Here is a 19,322-nt window from a genome sequence, read left to right as displayed (position 1 = left end):
GCCTCAGGAAAAGTCTGTGTGCTTTCTCTCATACAAATAATGACAGCCCTGATTTCTGCTTTGGAGGGAAGGTAAGGAAGGCATTGGCTCCAAAGGAATTAGATAGAGGTATCCCTGGAAATCCACCTATATAACCTCCCATAACCTCTCAAACCATAAGACTTCACAGACACTAATAATTATTGTATCTAATGACATATGTGTAGGTGAAAATTAAAATAAAGATGAGAGCTACAGGAAGAGGTAAAAATGTTATGAAGTTAAGCAACTGCCTGATAAATATCCTTTCTGTACCTGAGGTTAATTCTTTAAAACTGGAGGCATGAAATTAGGTAAAACATAAAATACCTTTCCCTAGTATGAAATCTTCACTTGATTTTATTCTACTTTTCAAATACTGTGGCCATACAGGAAGAAAAAACTATGTTGGCTATATAGTTTTCTAGTTCTTCAGATATCAAACCCCCATGTATTTCAGAAGAAATAGTGTGAAGTGTGAGCTTTCCTGTTCTACATTTCATTATTTGGTGTTAAATCTGATGTTTGCCTCTTCAGAAGTGTCTTATAACTTTGGCTGGCCTTTCCACATGCTTGGTTTGTATAGCACTGATGACATGTTACAGACTTGGAAACTGATCTAAGGAATTCAAAAGAATTTAATTAGACAGGAACCTTGGCAAAGTTTTTGTATGGTTTCAACTTGAATGTTGAGATGCAAACTCACACAGACAGAGTTTTTTAAGGGTAAATACTTTCCTAAAATAACTATGCTCAGGAATCTACTAAAATTTCACACATCCTACACATCCAGAACAACTGTTGCTAGAATTTAAACAGTTTGTGTAGGGATACCCAAAATCAGAACCGTTGCCTTTGGCAATGAATCCATACTTAAGTTACAAAACCGAACTGAAAGAGAGAACTTTTCCATCTTGTACCGCTCCTCTTACTTTAATTTTTAAACACTGATGTAATATTCTTGTGTCTTCTTGTACTTTTGTTTTATGTGAGCACTGTGTAGGGATTTAGTGGTTCCAGAATGTCCTCAATGATGTCCTGAGAGCTTCATAACATTCTAAAATAGTAATGTACAAGACTGATTATCCTCTTACTTTGTTTTCACCAGAATTTATTGCTATGAATGTGCAAGAAAAGTGCCCTTGGTCATTCTTAAATTATATATTTAAAACAATACTTGAAAACTCATCTTGACATATTTTTCCATTACTACCAGTGCTTGACATTTAATAATAACTTAGAACTTGTACTATATTTTCTTGCAGAACCCTAACTGAAGAGCTGAAGATCTTCATGTTCTAAACACTTTTAGATCGAAGTGACTCTCAATAAATTGAAAAATATGTATTAATATAAAAGTATATACATCAGTGCATAGTCTGTTATCACTGCAATTATCTGAGTATAATGCTTGGATAACTGATGGATTAAAAGAAAACACTTCAGTAGTTAGGTGGGATTGCTCAGCAATCATGTGAGACCACAAGATAAAACTGTGTATTGGTGGAGTTTGTGTTATCTGTGTATTTTCCAAAGTGACCAGTAAAATCACTCATTTCCTGAAACACTTTACAAGACTGATTATTTTTAAGAAAATAAGCAGAAGTAAATTAGTATCCTTTACACAGTTTTAAATAAATTCCTATAGCTAATGAGGGGATATTCTCATCAGAATCAGCATCTCGTATAACCACGAGGTGATAAAAATGGGAGGGGGGTAGTTTATCATAGCTGATGAATTGTGAATTAAAACAGCAAAAAAAAATCTATCAGACTGAACTTTCAAGGTCTTTGTTATTACAGATATTGCAGATTAGAAGGCAAATGCAGGACCCTGTTCAGGTGCTTGTACTTGTACAAACAACTTTGTTTCTGTGCCAGGAGCACCCTCAGTGATGTGTGGTTGTAGCTGCAGCCTGAATTTTGTCTCCTCTTTGCAGGCAGAGCTTATTGATGTCCAGTATGGGACCATGGAAGACCTGATCCGGGTTCAAGCCATCACAAATGTGACCAAAAAAATTGCACTTTTGAAGCTGGGACAATCACCTTTACTTTATAAGGTTAGTTACACATCAGTGAATGATTATTCATTCGGTGGGCTGTTTTTTGGGTTTTTTTCACTTTCAAAATATGAAAACAAAGAGTTTTCCATTTTCCCCCAATAAGTCAGGACTTACTGACATTCACATTCTTCCTCAATACTCACTACTGTCACTGTGCAGTGCCTTTTATGTGTTAGAGTTGTTTATTTTGCTGCTTATCTTGCAGTGCCCCAGTACTCTGCTGTATTTTCTCTGGGTGTACTAGAAGCCTTTTGACAAACAAAGAAATCACTGAAAAAAATAATAAAACAGAAGGGATTGGGATTGTGTCTGGGGAGGGTGTACATGGGTGCATGTGTATCCATCTTCTCCAGCTCTGAGACAGCACAGAGCAGGAGCTCACTGATCCACTTTAAACATAACAAACTCAACATATAAAAACCACATTTGAACTCTAAACGTCCAGTAACTGCCTTCTGTTGCAAATATAAACAAAAATGCTGGTTTGACTTTCAGAAAATACAGAAAGTATAGTAGCTCAGTAAATGCTTAAACAATTCATTCCCAATTCACAGAAGCAATTATAAAAGAGCAGTGACTCCAGATCTTGCAATTAAGTGAATCAGGACCTGCTCTGTTGGCCATAGGAAGCACAACCAGGACTTCAGCACAGATTCAGAAAACAACCACTTAATGTTTTTTCTATAGGAATAAGATTTGTCTCAATAAAAATGCCATTTTCAACTGAGTAGCTTTAGCTGTTTGTTTAAATTATTTAGATGCAATTTAATTACGGCTGTGAAAGGTCAGCTGTCATTGCTGGGACTCGGTTGTTGCCCATCATTTCCAGCAATAGATCTGATCCTGCATTTCACTGCTGACAAAGCCAATGAAACAGCAATCAGGGCTCATAAAGCAGGGATTTGATAAAGATGTAAAGTTTGCTGTAACAGCACTGCCTGTGAGATGGAGTTTTCACCAATTTGTGTTCCTGTGGGCACTCAGAGTGTCTGAATTACCAGGCTGAGCAGGCTGGAGGAGAAGGGAAAAGCAGGAGGTGCTGAGACAGGGCACATCTCAGGAGCTTTTTGTGTGGGCTGGATGCAGCCTGGTGCCAAATCTGTGCTGTTTAATGGCTGAGGTGCATTAGCTACATCTCTGGTGCTCCAAAAGAATCAGTTCTGCACATTCAGAGTCTTACACAGCACGAACCAAGGTGTGGTGTGATCAGGAGACCAACTGTGCTCAGGGTCTGAGGTACAACTACAGCCACCCAAACCTGCTTTCCATCTTCTCACACAGGTAGAAGGTTTGCCCTTTTTCTTGAGGCTGCAAACTACCCTTCTTTAGAATATAATTTGTGTCTTTTTGCCAGTGAAGTGATTGTAAACTTTAGTTTGCTTGTAACTATCAGAAAAGGTGGAGAAAGATTATCTGAAGTCGATTCTCCTTTCCTAAGGAATATTTGATGTGAAATATTGCCTTAAACTGCAAGTCCTGCTGGTTTAAATGGGCCCAGTATCTCTCTGCTGAATCCACCCTTTGTATCTTTTTCTCCCCTAATGTTTATGTTTCTGTCCTTACTGAGACTCACATTTCTGTTTCAGCAGATATTTCCCTCTCCCTATATTTTCCTTATCTCTGCCTTCCATGTGCTTGGTTTTACATGGCATTAAAACAGAGCACTAGTTCATAAGAGAGCTGTGGCTGTATATACATATATACTTAGTGGGTTTCTTTCCGCTTTTTGTATTTAACTTGCATTTTTCATGTGTTAATTTCCTGTTATTTTTCATTATTATTACTTTATTTAATGCAAGTATCTCACTCTGGATTTGAGTATTATTATTATGGACCCTGCACTGAGGTTCCATCTTCATAACAGTTTCTAATTATGTCTCTATTTTTCAGTTGTATCTCCCTTGCACAGTTATGCTTTTTGTCTTTCTCTCTTTACTGCTGTTTTTCTTGTGATTTTTTTTTTTCTATTTTCCCCTTTTGTGTATTTCATTTGCCTTTTTTAAAAAAATTGGACTGTTCTTTCTCTCTATACTGATCCTTTGGAAAAAACCTGAAAGAAATAATAAACTACTGCTGGCAGAAAAAAAATCACCATGAAAACTGAACATTTCTTTTGTCTTTACATCATATTAAAAGAAAGGATGTTCTGGTAAAAAAGAACTTCTTGTTCAAAGGGCTAATTTACAGAAGTAAGTCCAAGTCATGGAAATTTGAATATTTGGAAAAATAGTTGTATAAATGACAGTATTTTTGCAGTATAGATTTGCTTTATAGAGATTGGATAAGGAACAAAATTGGGGGAGGATTAAGGTTGAAAATAATTTGGTGCTTCTACTTTCAGTCTTTCAGACTGTGCCCATCTCTCATATCTTTAGACACTGAAAACAACAGAGTTCAGAGCTTGGAATAATTTGAAATTGGAATGTACAGGGAATCTGGAGTATGCAGAAAAGCCTGAAGTTAATGTGCTGTTAAAATATTCAGTTTAGTCTTAAACATGAGTAATTCTGATTAAATTTCGTAAGGTTCATAAATTTAAGCTGCTTTGTGAGAACAGGATTTGCAGAAATCTGACCTGGAGTTATTTTTGTAATTGGATATGATTTTCAGATTGCACTGGGAGTGTTGTATTTCTGTTCCACTGGCTCAGAACGTGGTTTGTGGTCAGGGGGAGAGGGGCAGCAGCCATGGCAGTGAGCACCTGTCCAGAGCCACAGAGACACATCCTGATCCCTTTAGCTGGAGCTTTTCAAACAAAGAAAGTGTTAGCTCAGCCACATCATAAATTACAGCTATAAAGAGAAAGAATGTGGACCCTACCTTTATAGTAGGGTATCAACAAGAGATCTGGGGGGAGGAAAAACCCAAAACATAATAACAAAACAAGTAGTTTACATTGCTGTGATTATAAAAGTAAAATTAAAAAAAAAAAAAAAGTGGTATGTATTTTATATATCTATCTATATATCTATATCTACATCTATATCTATTTATATATATATATATATAGATATATATAGATATCTATATATCTATATATCTGTACCTTTATCTATATATATATTTACATCTATGTCAGAGTGGAGAAGGGGGTTTTGCCATGTCAGGGCACTAAGATCAGTTAGGGAACAAGGCTCTATTATAAGATTAATATAAAAAGTGGGGGGAAAAGGAATGATAGAAACACTTCAAGGAGCCAAAATAATTCACAGTGCTGAAAAAATGACAGAAAGAAAAAAAAAAACAAACCTCAAACTGTTTCAACAAGTCCTGAAGGGAATCTTGTGACTAGTCTGAGGTACTTGTGAGATCTGGATTGTTGCTGAATAAAGAGGGGGCTGGATTAAGGAAGAAGAAAAATTTTCTTAAGCAGGGAGTTGAAATGAGACAAATGTAGAAGCGAAGTGAGGCACAGCTTCTGGAGGGAATTGCCACAGAAAGAACACTTGTTTTCTCACACCTTGAGGTTGAAGGGGACTGTGTCCTGGTGTCCTGGCTGGAAGGAAGATTTGTGTTTTGGTGGGACTCGGTTATTGGGGTCACTGTGAGGCTGACTAGCCAGTCCCAGAAGGCCAGAGCAGACTGATGTCCTTGAGCCAGGAGGATCCATAAATGTGGCTGGTGAAAGATGGCCAAGTTTATCACCAGTGATTAAGCAAATCACTCATGTGGTGTAGAGCGCCTTCTTGAGAAAGAGCACCTTGAGTTGCCCACTGTGTTCTGTAGGCAACATATTCTAATGGTATAAACTGTGTGGCGGCAGAAGGATTGTCAGAAGCACCTCGACAGCACCAGGTCCTGAGCCCTAGAGCAGTTCTGAGTGTGTGCCTCTGCTCTGAGCACGTTAAAGGAGCCAGAGGAGGCTTTTTCAGGGAGAACTGCACAGTGGTTTCAGTATCCAGCCTCTGGAAATGTCATTAACAGATTCATTTTTTGAAAAATGTTGTGTGTCTTGATCATGATTTAATCTTTAGGGGTTGCAATTTGTGGAAAAAGCCATATTTTTTGTCCTAAATTAACTTTTAATAGAGTAACAAAAGCCCTGAAGGCCAAACTACTTCATCTTTAAAATGTTCACATATTAACATTTTTTCCACATCCATTAAATGAAGATGTTGTTCTACTCTGTAAATATCTATATTTATTTTAATAATTTACTGCCTTCATAAATATTCATAAAATTGCTTTTTAACTGTCATAAAGTTTAGGAATGTGGAGGCTTGGATTTTTATGCAGAGGTTATTGGCAGGCCCTTATAGATAAGAGTTTGTTAAATGGAAAATATTAAAGATTCCCAGAATAAAGGCAATTTGCAAAAAGGCTTCAATTTAATAACTGTGTTAATTTTAAATAAGTTTACTTTGGAAAAAGTAATTTCACTTTTCTACAATGTCTACATTGTTTATTTCCTTCCCTCTGGTACTTTTTATGGCTGGCACATACAATAGTGAAGATGATAGTTTACATTGTAAATCTCCATTTAACGAGGACCCTCCCTTTCCTTCCACCCTTTCCTCTCTCCCCAGAGAAACACAAATATATGTGTGTATGTTTGTATACATATATACAGCATGTGCATATAAATATACAAATAAAAACCATGTTAAAAAAACAAACATTTTTAAGAGAACATAAACACTTTATATACATTTCATTATTAAGGACACTGGGGATTTGGTTGGGGCTTTTTGTGACCTTTTTTTTTAATGGTAGAATTTTTTCCAAGGCTCCTAAAGTCTTTATATGCACACATTTCCCCATATGAGTGCTATGGGACTTTTAATGATATTATATTCCTTCCTGAAGCCCTCCTTGAAAAGTCAAGCCACAGATATAGGCAGTATAAATAAAAATTATAGAAACATGTAAAACTATACCTGAGGATATGGATCTGAAGGGATTATCTCGTAACACCCCCTGGAATTGCATCCTGTTTGTCAGGTTTTCTCTAGTTTACCATCCTCTTAAAATCTCCTCTCAATTCCCCAAATCCTGGGAGTTTCTCTTGACAGTCCAAACTGAACTCAGGTTGATTCACTCAAATTGTTGGTGCAGAGTTTGCCAGTTTGTATTTGTACAGGGTATGCTGGTTCTTGCTTTGTTCTGAAGGAAGTAGTAGTTGCTCTGTGGTCCTTTTTCCTTAGCCTTTGTCTACCCTGAATTTATCAGAGATTCTCTCCTTTGAGTTAGTTGCTTTTATTCTTTATCCTTTTTCTCTTCCCCCAAAGACTAGATTTAGTGTACTCATGTTCTTAACCTTCCCCTTTCTCAAACATCCTCTTTAATCTGTGAGATATCACACAGTCTAAGGAATGGTCCCTTTGCATTTCTTCTCTACTTCCTACATAAACAAACTCTACCTAGGCCTTTAAAAAAACTGCACAATATTCTGTACCAAAAAGGTGTTTGTGTAATTGTGGTTTCACACTCCTCACTCCTCTGCTTTGAGTGATTCTTTCAGTCACTTGTTTGCCTCTTACTGATTTTTGATTCATGGAATTGTGCATAACCTGTTTTACTGTTTTGTGAATACTGAGAAATTTTGTTTGTTTTGATTTGGCCTTCCTTCATCAGCAAGTGAGACATTTGAGAGATTGGTGGACACAGTTCTCAGTTATATTCCTCCTGCTCTGACTGATAGCAATGCTTTCTTGTTCCTTTTGAGCAGAAGGAACAAACCACAATGTTAACTAGACAAGCCTGGAGACACCCTGCCTCACATCAAAAATCTGATCTGGTTTGGGTGGACTAAGAAATGCACCCCAGCCCACTGAGGAAATGCACCAGAGTTAAAACAACAAATCTGTCTGCACAGATTTATCACCTAATGCTTCATCCTGAAGTCATTTTTAAATTCTTTATTCATAAACTTAGTTTAAACATAGCTGGGGGAAAAAAAATTGGAAGTGCCAGTTGTGATACGGTTTCCCTCAGTGTAAGGTACTGTAGGAAAGAAAATCAAGCAGTCCTACTGACTTGAGAAATTGATAGTTGATGACTGGAAAAACAGTCAAATAGAAAGTCCCAAGCAGTGGTTTTGTATTCCTGATTGGACCCCACTGAGCTCCCATGGTCAGTTCCTAGAACTGTTGGTATCCACAATAATTTTTAGCTGAGCATGTCAATTTTCCTCCAACTTCATCCAGCATTTGAAGCTTGATGTACTGTGACCTGTGCCACCTAAAAGTGAAACAGTGCCAGTGCTGTTATAAATCCAATCTCTATCTGTCCACATGAGTATGAAATAGTTGACAAAAATTTGCTCTCTTATCCCCTTAGCCAAGTGTGCTGCAGTAAATTAAAGAGGGAATTCTCACTCCACTTTTTACAGTATAAATGGGAAAAAGTAATTTGCTCTTATAAGCAGTTAGAAGAATATAAGGGGTGGGATAGGAGAAAAGCAATTGATGTCTGCAAGGAAGCATAATTATAGCACAACTTGTCAATATTCTCGAGTAATTAACATTTTGGTTGCATCAGTAAAAGGACTTCTCGTTATTAATCACTTCCATTTTGCTTACAAACCCCTGGATTTGATTGCATGGAAGGAGAGATGTGCTATTAGCAGAGTAAACGAGGGGAAATGGAAGTTAATGACCAAAAGTAGGCATTGATTATTCTGCATTTCTGATGCCACACAATTTTCCCTGGATGTTTTGAGAAGGCGCTGCTGGTTTGCAGACTTATTTGTTTTCCCAGCTGTAACTCCTATTCTCTTTTTTCACTTCTATGTCAATGCAGAAATTTCTGAAGTCCTGCTGGTGAATCAAACACTGAATTCTTCCCCAGTTTGACTCAGTGCATAGTGCTGTTCTCTTCAGCACCCCTAAATGCTTACATTTCTCTTTGGGAAGTGATTCTAAATATTCATATACTCAATTGGCTGTTCAATTGCACTTTTGCTGCATGTATTGAATGTATCCTTTGAAAAATTAGTCCAGGTCCCATAATGGATTTCTGTTTCCTAAGGGAAAAGGCTGACCAGTGTTCTAGGAGGTCTCCTCCTTTTAGTGCAGTAAAATTGAGGGAGGCACTGAGTGGTTTCCATCCAAACATGGACAATGGCTGACTCAGAAAGAATTCATTGTGGGCTCCTCTGAAGCCCTTGTCTGATTTTAGAGGTGTGAAACTCAAGCATAATTTTCTATTTTATCAAATCCTTGAAGAATGAGTAGTAAATGCTATCATCTGATTTACTGTGTGAGTGCTGTGTCCTGATAAATGCTGCAAAGTCAAGTGAAATGGATTTGCTGTGAGGAAACTGAAGCAGAGCTGAGCACAGATACCCATTGCCTCCATTTGTACCTAAAACCACCCAAGATCAGCTACTTGTGTGCAGGGCAATGGGAAACACCACTTTGTCTTTCCTTCAGAAAATCCAAACCTGTTTAATTTGTTCTTCCTGCAGATGAGCTAGTCAAAGTTCTGCTGGTGGTCTTGGCCCTTGTTTTGATGCTTGTGTAGGGAATTATTTTTTTCCTGCCCAAGCTGCAAATTGAGCTGGTCTTTTGCATTAGTTGAACTTGGATTTCACAAAAGGGCCGTTGACAGACAAATTATCTGGGCCTTTTCCCAGCCCATGTGTTTCCAGCACATTTCAACAACAGCTGAGAAAGGAGGAAAATGAAATGGAAGATCCAGGAGCTTTGAGTAGGGATGAGGGGTGAATATAAAAAATCTCATCCTGCCAGAACAGAATCTTTTGGTTCTTTCAAGGTATCAGCCACTGGACTGGGTGAAGCAATGCCAGAAATTTCCAGAACTGCCCCTCCAAGAGCTCTGCAGAGGAGAGGCAGAGACCAGCATTGTACATCCTGTTTATATTTGATATTTTCTGGAATAGTGATCAGAGGAAAAGGTCTCTTTTTCAGGCAATAAGTGTTGTATAAGTTCTGCCCTCATTCTGTAGCGGGTTTGGCTTGTATGGTAGTAGCTGCTGGTTTATTATTTTATTAAGAAGTTATGATCATTCTCTGACATTTTGTGCTCTTTTAAGTATTTTCTCCTCATTTCAGAATGCTTCATAATAATCAGTTTATTACATATCTGTGAACTGAGAAACTGGGTTGAAAGGTATCAAAAGTCACTATTCTTGAATAAAGTGTTTATGTAAAACATGATTTAAGGGATTATAGAAGTAAATAGTTCTGTTCCTAGAGTCAGTGTTTTAGTTGATAAACCAGGATGTCACAGATTACTCAACTGAGGAATGATTTTCATGCCTTGTGGCTCTTCAGGATACAGAGCCAGATCCACACCTTGGTTTGATTTTTGCCTTGATTCTGTGTGGCTTTAGGGACTCAACTTTGAGAGTTGGTTCACAAAATCAACTTTTGCTTTTCTGCATGAAAGTCTGAATTCTACCTTTTCAAATACACCTGTAGTTAGTACATGATCAGAACTCTGAGTAGAAACATGGACTTGCTGGATGCTGAAATCCAATCTTTTCATTTGCATCCATGGAACCAGAGGTTTATATTTTACATTATATAATCAATCTATGGAAAGCTTTTATTATTTTCCCTGAGATTACTTGAATTGTTCTTTTCAGATTGTCTGTAGCTGGATTTTGTGGAGCGTAGATGGTTAAAATATATAACTGCATGTCTTCCCTGGAGAGGGAAGAAGTGGCTTTTAGCATTTATTTTATTTTTTTTTTTTTTTTAAATTTTATTTTGCCTGCATAATGCCATGGAACACCAAAGTCAAACTTTCACTCTTAGCCATGTGGGCCTCTTGATGCCTGTGCATGAATTTGAAAAGAAAAACACCAAGTCCATCATTACAAATATAATTGGCACCCTCTTTGCAAGTACAGCAATAACCACTTGGAATATTTTGTTTCGATTGCCAAAACATTAAACTAACCTTCTGTGCAGAAGGCAATTCTTCCACAGGGAACATATTTTCATTTAACAGGAGAAGATTGTGCATTTCAATATGAGAACTCAGGCATTTTAATTTCCTCTTTAGGTCTCAGTGAATAATTCACAAACAACATGTGCAACAAAGTTAGACTTATGTTGTTTTCTCTTGATCTAGCCCTAACAAAATGGCAGTTTCCTTCATATGTTATCCTGCTACATTCTCATGTTTTTAAGTGAGTCTGGATTTTATATTTGTCTTCTGGGGTTTTTCTTTGTGCTTTTTTGTTTATTTTTTAGTATTGAACATACTCTTCTGAGAGCAATTCTCCATAATTGGAGTTCACTATTGACTATTGTCTATTTTGTTGATTAGTTGTTGTTTTGGTTTATTTTAAAGCATTGATTGGGATGCTTCTTGAAATATATGGTCAATAAAAAGATTCTTGAATTTCCTTATAGTCATTGGGAAAAAAAACCCAAAAATCACTTAATCACAGTCATTCTAACCTTAAGGCAGAAATTTTGGGGCTACTTTCCTTGATTGACTTAAGGTGCTGTGTAATAACTAGTGCAATTTTTCATTATTTGTTTGAAATTTCACACTTTATATTTCTCTAAAAATCAGGCTCTTCATCAGATAAAGCACCCTTAACCAAACCAACCCAACCTCTCACAAAGCTGCCCAGGAAAGCCTTGTAATTGTGAGAAATCACAGAATGTGCATGGGCTGAGGTCTGTCAGGGCAGCTCAGTTATGTGTAGATACAGGTAATATTTCAGATGGAGGACAGTGTTTGCATTTTGTGAAGGCTGGAGGAGTGCCTGCACTGACAGCTGAACCTGTTATTTATGTTTTCCCACTGTCAGTTATTATGCAGACACAAGAATTCTTAGCACACACCTCAGAGGTGACCTGGAGGTGACCTAGAGAGACCTCCCTTTCAATAAGATGGAAGCATATATTTCACTTCTGAGTCAATCTTGGTTTTCCCTGGAGTGGGAATTGACTGTATTGCCTCTTATATCAGTATACAGTTATATGTGATGGCTTTATGTTATAAAATGTGCACTGGGGAACTGACCTGACAACTCATTTCAGTCAGGCCTCCACTGTAATCTCAGAGGAAAAATGATAACATTTAATCCACTTAACCACCTGGGCATATCCCATTCCTGTTTCTCATATTAGAGAGTATAAGGAAAAAAGGCAAGCCCAAATCTGCTAGATCATGCCATTCTTGAATTACAGGCTGAAGAAATCTTTATGAGACATTAGAAATTAATGAGTCTGAAGCATCTGTGTAGAAATTACTGTCCCTTACTGTATGGTTTTGCAATGTTCCTTAAAAAGGAGATACAAGGAAGGCATTTGGAATGCATTAGGAGATCTGGGATCTGGCCTCCTCTTCCTGCCTAGAACAGTCCCATTCCAAGCAGAATGTATTTTTTTATTGGTTTGAAATACCTATGAAAACCCAACCATATTGCTTGCAGTGTACTTCATGCTTGACATTAATGGAAGCATCCTTAAAAGATGACATTTGCTCTAGGCAGCAAAGTGGGGTTGAAAGTCTGATACAGCATGTGGTAAAAGTACACAAATTTTCTTTAGACTATTTAATTAAAATTTCCTTCCTTTTCAGTGTAATTTTATTCATCAAAAAATAACTAGTTAGGAAAGGATAAGATATTAGTATTTTTAAAAATGTATGTGAAACTATCATACACAGAAATCTATCTTGCTGTGATATTTGTTACATACAATGGAATCTGATTGCAAATGCCTTTTGTTTCCATATGTGCTTTTTCTGAAAAACTTGAACTGTTTGGAAGTGCAGGATGAATCTTACAAAAAACTGTAATATTTTTAATGAACTCTTAATTTAAATGATAATTCATTCATTTATATTATTTGCAAATATACATGACTGGATGAACTTTGTGCACATTGTACAGCTTCACTGAAAGTTGCAAGGAGAAAATCTGACATTGTCACTCAATGTGCTGTATTTTCTTTGAAGGTGAAGTCATTTCAAGGCATACAGAAACTCAGAAAATAAGATTTGCTTCTGACCTGCCAACAGTGCAGAATTGTTCAATACTTGGTGATAGCAATGGTAACGGGGAGAGAAGCTTAAATTGCCTATTTCTTCCTTTTTCTGTTCACCAGCAAACAGAATAAAACTACAAGTATTTTATTTAATTTCAGGAAAATGTAAGTTTTCATATCCAAATTAGCTTGATGGTTAATCCAACAGATCTTTGTTCTCAGTAAAGAGATAAGCTTGATGCAGTGAGGTTTAAAGAAGAATATAGAAAAACACCACTTTATGTTAAAGTACATTAAAACTCACTTTATTTAATACAAAAACCACACTTCAATGTGTTGCATGGTACATTTCACTGAACAATTCCCCTTCAGAAAAAGTAGCCATGGGTGGTGTTTGCTCAGGTGGAACTCTGCCATGACAATAAGGTCACAGCCATCACATGGCACCTTTATTGCTGGAACCCTGTCACCATGAACTGCCATGGTGAGGTGCACACACAGTGTCTCATCCACATTGATCAGCTGCTTGGTCTTCTGTCAAGAAGTTCTTATTGACCAGAAAAATCTCTCCTTCTTTCTTTCACTGTGAGAACACCCTGTAAGAAATGCCCTCTGCCAACCTGACATCCCTCCTTGGCACAGCTGGTCCTTAAGGGAAGAGGATGGGCAGCAAAGCAAGTAGGAAATAATATTTTTTCTCCTCATATCCCTTTTCTAGAAATGGCAATCATAGGTGTCCTGAGTGCCTGAAGTGGAGGATATGTCTGGAGCAATTTAATTATAATCATGACTGTTCTGTGAAATGGGGTATTTCAGTTCTGAGTCTGTTTATCTCTGCAATAGTTTTTGGTGATGAGGTCCTCTATGTAGATACTTAAACATTTCTTGATATAAAATTGGACATTGGAAAGCAGGTATATAAAACCCTCCTAATGCTCTACCATTTGTTATGAGGTGGGGAAAAAAAGATACACAAAATATTCCAGCTTCAGCCTAAATCTGAGCAGCCCAGAGTAACTGATGCAATTCTTAAGGTGCCACCTGCATGCTAAACATTATTCTTCACCCTTTAAGGGTATTAGAAAGATTTTTTTTTTCCTTGGTCTCAAGATTAATAGACAGCGTAATTAGTTAACAAATCTGTGCTCCTTAAAAAAACACCCAAACAAATTTTAAGCTTTTATCCCTGAATTAAACTGGTTTGTGTCTCATGGTCGTGGTGTGTTACACAATGATTTGTTTGGCCTCTGAAGATGTTTGTAAACAATAAGGAAAAAAGATGTCTTTAACAGTGCTATAATCTTGTTCTCTAATTACAGTAATTTTATGACTATAAGGCGCACCGGACTATAAGGCTCACTTCTGGGTTTGGGCCAAAATTTTAGTCAAAAGGATGCGCCTTATAGTCGTGAAATTACTGTAAACTTGGAGCGGGGGGGGAAAAAAAACCCCAACCAACATGATATGCCCCTCCACAAAGAGTGTTTTCTCGAAAAATTCTGTTATTTTGTTCCAGAAAAGATCTTACATGGTAAACCTGTAACATCAATGACTGTGAGATGAAATTAATATAAATATTTCTAAGACAGCCTTCAAAGTCTTGTTGTTTTCTAATAATCATAGATTATTGTACTGGGAGCACAGAGTTGATCTGTGCTAGAGGAGGGTTTTACTCTCAAAGCTGCCTCTTTAACTCAGTATCTTCATGGGATGGCATGTGAACAGATCATTCTCCTCTGAAATCTTGTGTGAAAGGACAGTTTAGTAGATGCTGGAAAAACTCAAAAAGGCAAATTTGATTTTAAAACCCATGTCATCCTGTTCTAAGTATCTTAACAGAACTCTAGCCCTTGGTGGAAAGATGAGTATTAATTAGTTTCTCTACTTGTTTAAATTGTGTCTACCTCTACAGAAATCTATTTCTATTTCTTTATGTACTTTGTCTGTTTTAGGATTAATCCTCAGCATTTGCTATTAAAAATAATCATAACAATTATGTGTATATTATTTTTCCATCGCCTGAGAGAATTAGGTTCATACACAGTAAATCACAGAATAATTTAGGTGAGAAAAGACCTTTAGGATCCTCAAGTTCTCTCAGCCAAAACCAGCACTCAACCATGTCCCCAAGTCTTTTAAATCCCTCCAGGGATGGTGACTCCACCACTTCTGGGCAGCCTTTTCCAATACTTGATAACTCTTTTGGTAAATAACTTTTTCCTAATACCTAACTGAAACTTCCCTGATGCAATTTGAGGTAGTTTCCTCTCATCACTTGTTACTTGAGAGAGCAGACCAACAAATAAAGGTCAGAAAGCCTGACTTTGAGTTTCTTACCAATTAAGGCTTATTGACATTGGGGGTGTTACTTTGGTGTAAAGCTGATGCAGTTAAATGCAGGCTTAGGCATGAGGATTTCAGTAACCAGCAATTTTCCAAACAGAATGGATAGAGATGTATGTTCCATTAAAAAGTGATGCAAAAGTAAGCTTGCCCTCTAACCCTGAACTAGCTTACTTTTCACCTTTTTACTTAGAAACAGCAATAAATAAAAAATTAGTCACCACTGTCAGTCGCCAAAGAGAAGAAATTTATGGCTGGGAACAGAAATTTCTCTTTATGGTTTGTTGGGTTTTTTTTCACTCTGTTTCTTTTGCAAACCTATTGCAAGAGAAAATGTTTGTTCTGAACTTGGAAATATTCCTTGATTTTCTATAGATTTCTCTCCTGGGCTAAACACCAGGACCTGTGATTGTCATCTTGATTCTGTGTCAGACCATTCATTCTTTGCATGGTCCTGTAGTGTAGCTTAGTGTTGAGAGGGAGATTTTATTTGGGTTTTTGGGTTTTTGGTTTGGCATTTGTTTGTTTTTTTGTTGGTTTTCAGTTTGTTTCTTTTTTTCTTTTCTCCCACAGTGAAGTTGTGTATTCTTTAAAGTCTTTTTTCTGCCAGTTCTGTCTTAGGAGTTACAGTGGTGTAACAGATGTTGATTGATCACGAGTTTTATTGTATTTCTTTTTCATTCATCTCACAACTGCAGTATTCTGTTTGTCATTTGGAAAGTTTAGTGGAGTTCTAGGAGCTGTAAGTGGTGCTAAATCTTTTCTGTGGGCCCATTGGAGGGAACTGTGTTTTTAATGTACAAAGCTTCAAAAGATATTTTCTTCTGGTCTTTACTTTCCTTCCCCAAAAAATTGTCACAGAAAGACAAAAATAATGTCCTGCCAATGACCTAGTTGAGAAGAGTGACAGAGCAAGGGTTTTACTACCACATCTTTCTTAACAAGCCTTGGTATGACCTTGTTTTGGTATTGGGATCTTCCTTTCCTAATCACTGCATGAAAAAAAAATTAGTGACAGAAATTTGGACCTATTTTGCACATTTTATATTTTTCACTCTATTTTTTAAGACAGGAGAAGGACATAATTTTGGATTGATGCTTTGGAACTAATTGTAGACTGGTGTAACAGAAGGGGATCTGGAGGTTGTTGGTTTGGCTTTTTTATTTTTTATTTCCTTAACTGCTGGTGAATGAATGACTTTGTAGTGCTTTGTGACTGCCAAACTAATCCAGCTGCCTTCCCTGTTCTCATCAAGTGCTTCAACCTTGGACCTCCTTCATGTAGCTCTTTCTCCTATTTCATTTTGGTGAAATGGGCTATTTAGTAGGTCACAGGAGGAGGCAGAGCTCTGTTTCACTGATGTGCTGAGTGGAAAGCAGTGAAAAAGAAAGGAGCTAGGAAGACACAAAAGCTGCACATGTTGGCTTTTTCAGCTGTTGTATCTTTTGTTAGATTGCCCACAGTTTTGCTGTACCAGAGTTACACATTAAGTGGTGGTTCAGTTTATTACATATTCCACTTTAAACCTTGATGTTCAGTATGAAAGATGCATTCATGGTATGTCCTTTGTAGCACAGTTCATGAATAAGTTCTTGTGGGGAAAAATTCTGGTTTCTGAAATGTCAGTGAGGAAAAAAATCAAGACTAGTCTAATTTTAAATTTTGGGATTTCTAGGGGAGCTTAGGAGTGGAAATCAGTGCTGAAAATTTATAAAGAACTTTTATTACTAAGGTTTGTAATAACTTCTTTAATATTTATAGTTCTTGAAATGACTTTATACACTGGGGCACATTCTTTATGATCATTTCTTTTATCACTCCTGGTTTGTGACTGTTTTTCTAATAAGGAAGATAAATAAGTTCATTCTGAGTATTGATTTACTTAAAGGCATGCTAACCAAGTAGTTAAACACTGCTCTTTTCCATAAACGAAGCTAAAATATTCATTAACCAATTAATAATATTCAGTTTTCCTGGTTGATATATAGATATGCCTGAGGCTTACATATAGCACACTCTATATCATTACATGTTCTACTTGGAAACATAAAATTAAATAAAATGTAAATTTAAAAATACATAACAATGTTATGCAATCTCAAAAGAGACTGTTATATTCAAGGCATCATTTTAAAAGCATGAAACCTGGATGCAATGTAACAGACCAGGAAAGAGTTGAGCAGGGACTATATTTTGTTCTTAACAAAAAACTAAAGCAAAAGACTGGAATTTTCTAACACTAGTAATTGAATAGGAATTGTGAGAATAATGAAGTGAATAGCTATTGGTTTTGCACAGGTCCAGTGAAGGCAGCTGTGTTTTAATAATCTAACAATTGTGCTAATATGAAATTACTTGGGGCAGCAAATGTGCTTTAATTACAATTGTCTGACTGATTGTTGTGTGGGTTCTGAGAGCATCTGCTGATGCCTTGGTGGATCCCATACAACAGCTACACTCTGGGAGCCAGAAGAGTCACAATCCTGCTTTTATCTTGGAGATGGAAGGATGCCTTGGGCTGTTTGCATTTCAACACTGCTAACTTCCTGTGGTACTGGAAAATACATATTCCAGGTACCCCAGGAATATTTACATTTTAGTTAAGAAAAGACCATAGAGACTCAAAGGTTATGAGTTTACACTGCCTATGAGGCACAGTGAGGGGTGTTTATACAAAGTGGTGCTTCCCTTGCTCTCTGCTCATCTTCTCCCTTATTCTTGCTGATATTTCGAGGGGGGTTGGAATGAGATGAGCTTTAAGGTCCCTCCCAAACCAACCCATTCTGTGACACCATGACTGGGGTATCTCCTGGCTGGGAGCTTGCTGCTGGAGTCAGGAGTGAGAAGGAAAAGATTGCAGAGAGTTGAGAGCCCCCTGAGGCTGGGAGCAGGTGCCCCAAATGTTTGTGGTGAGCACAAAGTGCAGAAGGGTGAGGAGAACCTGACACCGTGGATTTCTGGTTGAGAAGTGCCCTGTGCTGGGAACAGTGTTTTAAAATCAGATCTGCTGGTCTTAATTTTTCTAGTGGTAGGAAACAAATAAAAAAGAAAAAAGAAAGTAGGGGGAGATTGGCAGATTTGCCTCTGATCTGTGACTCTGTTGGCAGATCAGTGGATTTTGGATTAAAAGTTGGGTAGAATGCATAAAATCCAACAAAGGGTCTAATCAGTTTATTCTTGATGATTTAGCAAGATTATAATTATATCTTTGTGTAATTGTTTTTTGTATGATGGATCTTCAGCTTTATTCTCTCTGTAATAGAGCCTAAACATAGACTGGAATAACCATAAACATAATCAGAAACAACAGTTCCAGTGTGAACAGGGAGATGCTATTGGCTTTCTGGAGAGTGCTCATCTGGACATTCACACAGCCTGTTTCTTTTTAATGTTTACTGGATATTTAATGATACTTATTATGCACACACTGTTCCTCTACATGCTTATTTAGGAGCAAGTAGTATTTCCTGAAGATGTAGGAATGCAATAGCAATATGAAAGGCTTTGTATTATATACTCATCAAATAATGGAGCTTTTTTTTTCTGGACTGTAAGCAATTCAATTATTTTGTTTCTGAAATAAATTAAGTAAAGCTTATTGAGTCCAATCAGCCCATGTTTCTAGGGAATTGTAGTTCAATTTCATTTTTAATTAGATTGAACATTGTGAATTTCTTAGCAGTGGTAAGCAAGATCTGGCAATAAAATATGCACTCAATTTGTATTAAAAGTTGCTAAAATCTAGTACAGGGAACTGGCAGTATATCTGGCTTATGTTTAATTGTCCAAATACCCTATTGTGAAAAATTCCATTTTTAAAAACTGCTGATGTGTAACAAATTACTTTTCTTTGATAAAACTGTGTAGAAGATGAGCAGGCAGCAAACAGGAAAAAGCATGGGACAGAACATTCAGTTCTTGATAAGCTTAATACCACATGTAGGAGCAGGATGTTAAATTTTTTTTCCGTGCAAGGATTAC

At 37.0% G+C, this 19,322-nt stretch overlaps 1 protein-coding gene across 1 annotated transcript in view; it reads left to right on the top strand.

Annotated features, from left to right (window-relative positions):
• The window catches only part of NAALADL2 (N-acetylated alpha-linked acidic dipeptidase like 2), a 309,883-nt gene that overhangs the window by 144,816 nt on the left and 145,745 nt on the right, over positions 1 to 19,322 (top strand). The window contains exon 4 of the mRNA XM_033069309.1: positions 1,959 to 2,078. Coding sequence (XP_032925200.1) covers positions 1,959 to 2,078 — 120 coding nt within the window. The remainder of the gene's footprint in view (positions 1 to 1,958; positions 2,079 to 19,322) is intronic.

The sequence above is a fragment of the Catharus ustulatus genome, chromosome 10 (genome assembly GCF_009819885.2).
Source record: "Catharus ustulatus isolate bCatUst1 chromosome 10, bCatUst1.pri.v2, whole genome shotgun sequence".
Taxonomy (NCBI): Eukaryota; Metazoa; Chordata; class Aves; order Passeriformes; family Turdidae; genus Catharus; species Catharus ustulatus.
The sequence above is the reverse complement of the archived record's forward strand: the minus strand, read 5'-3'. Positions and strand labels throughout refer to the sequence as shown.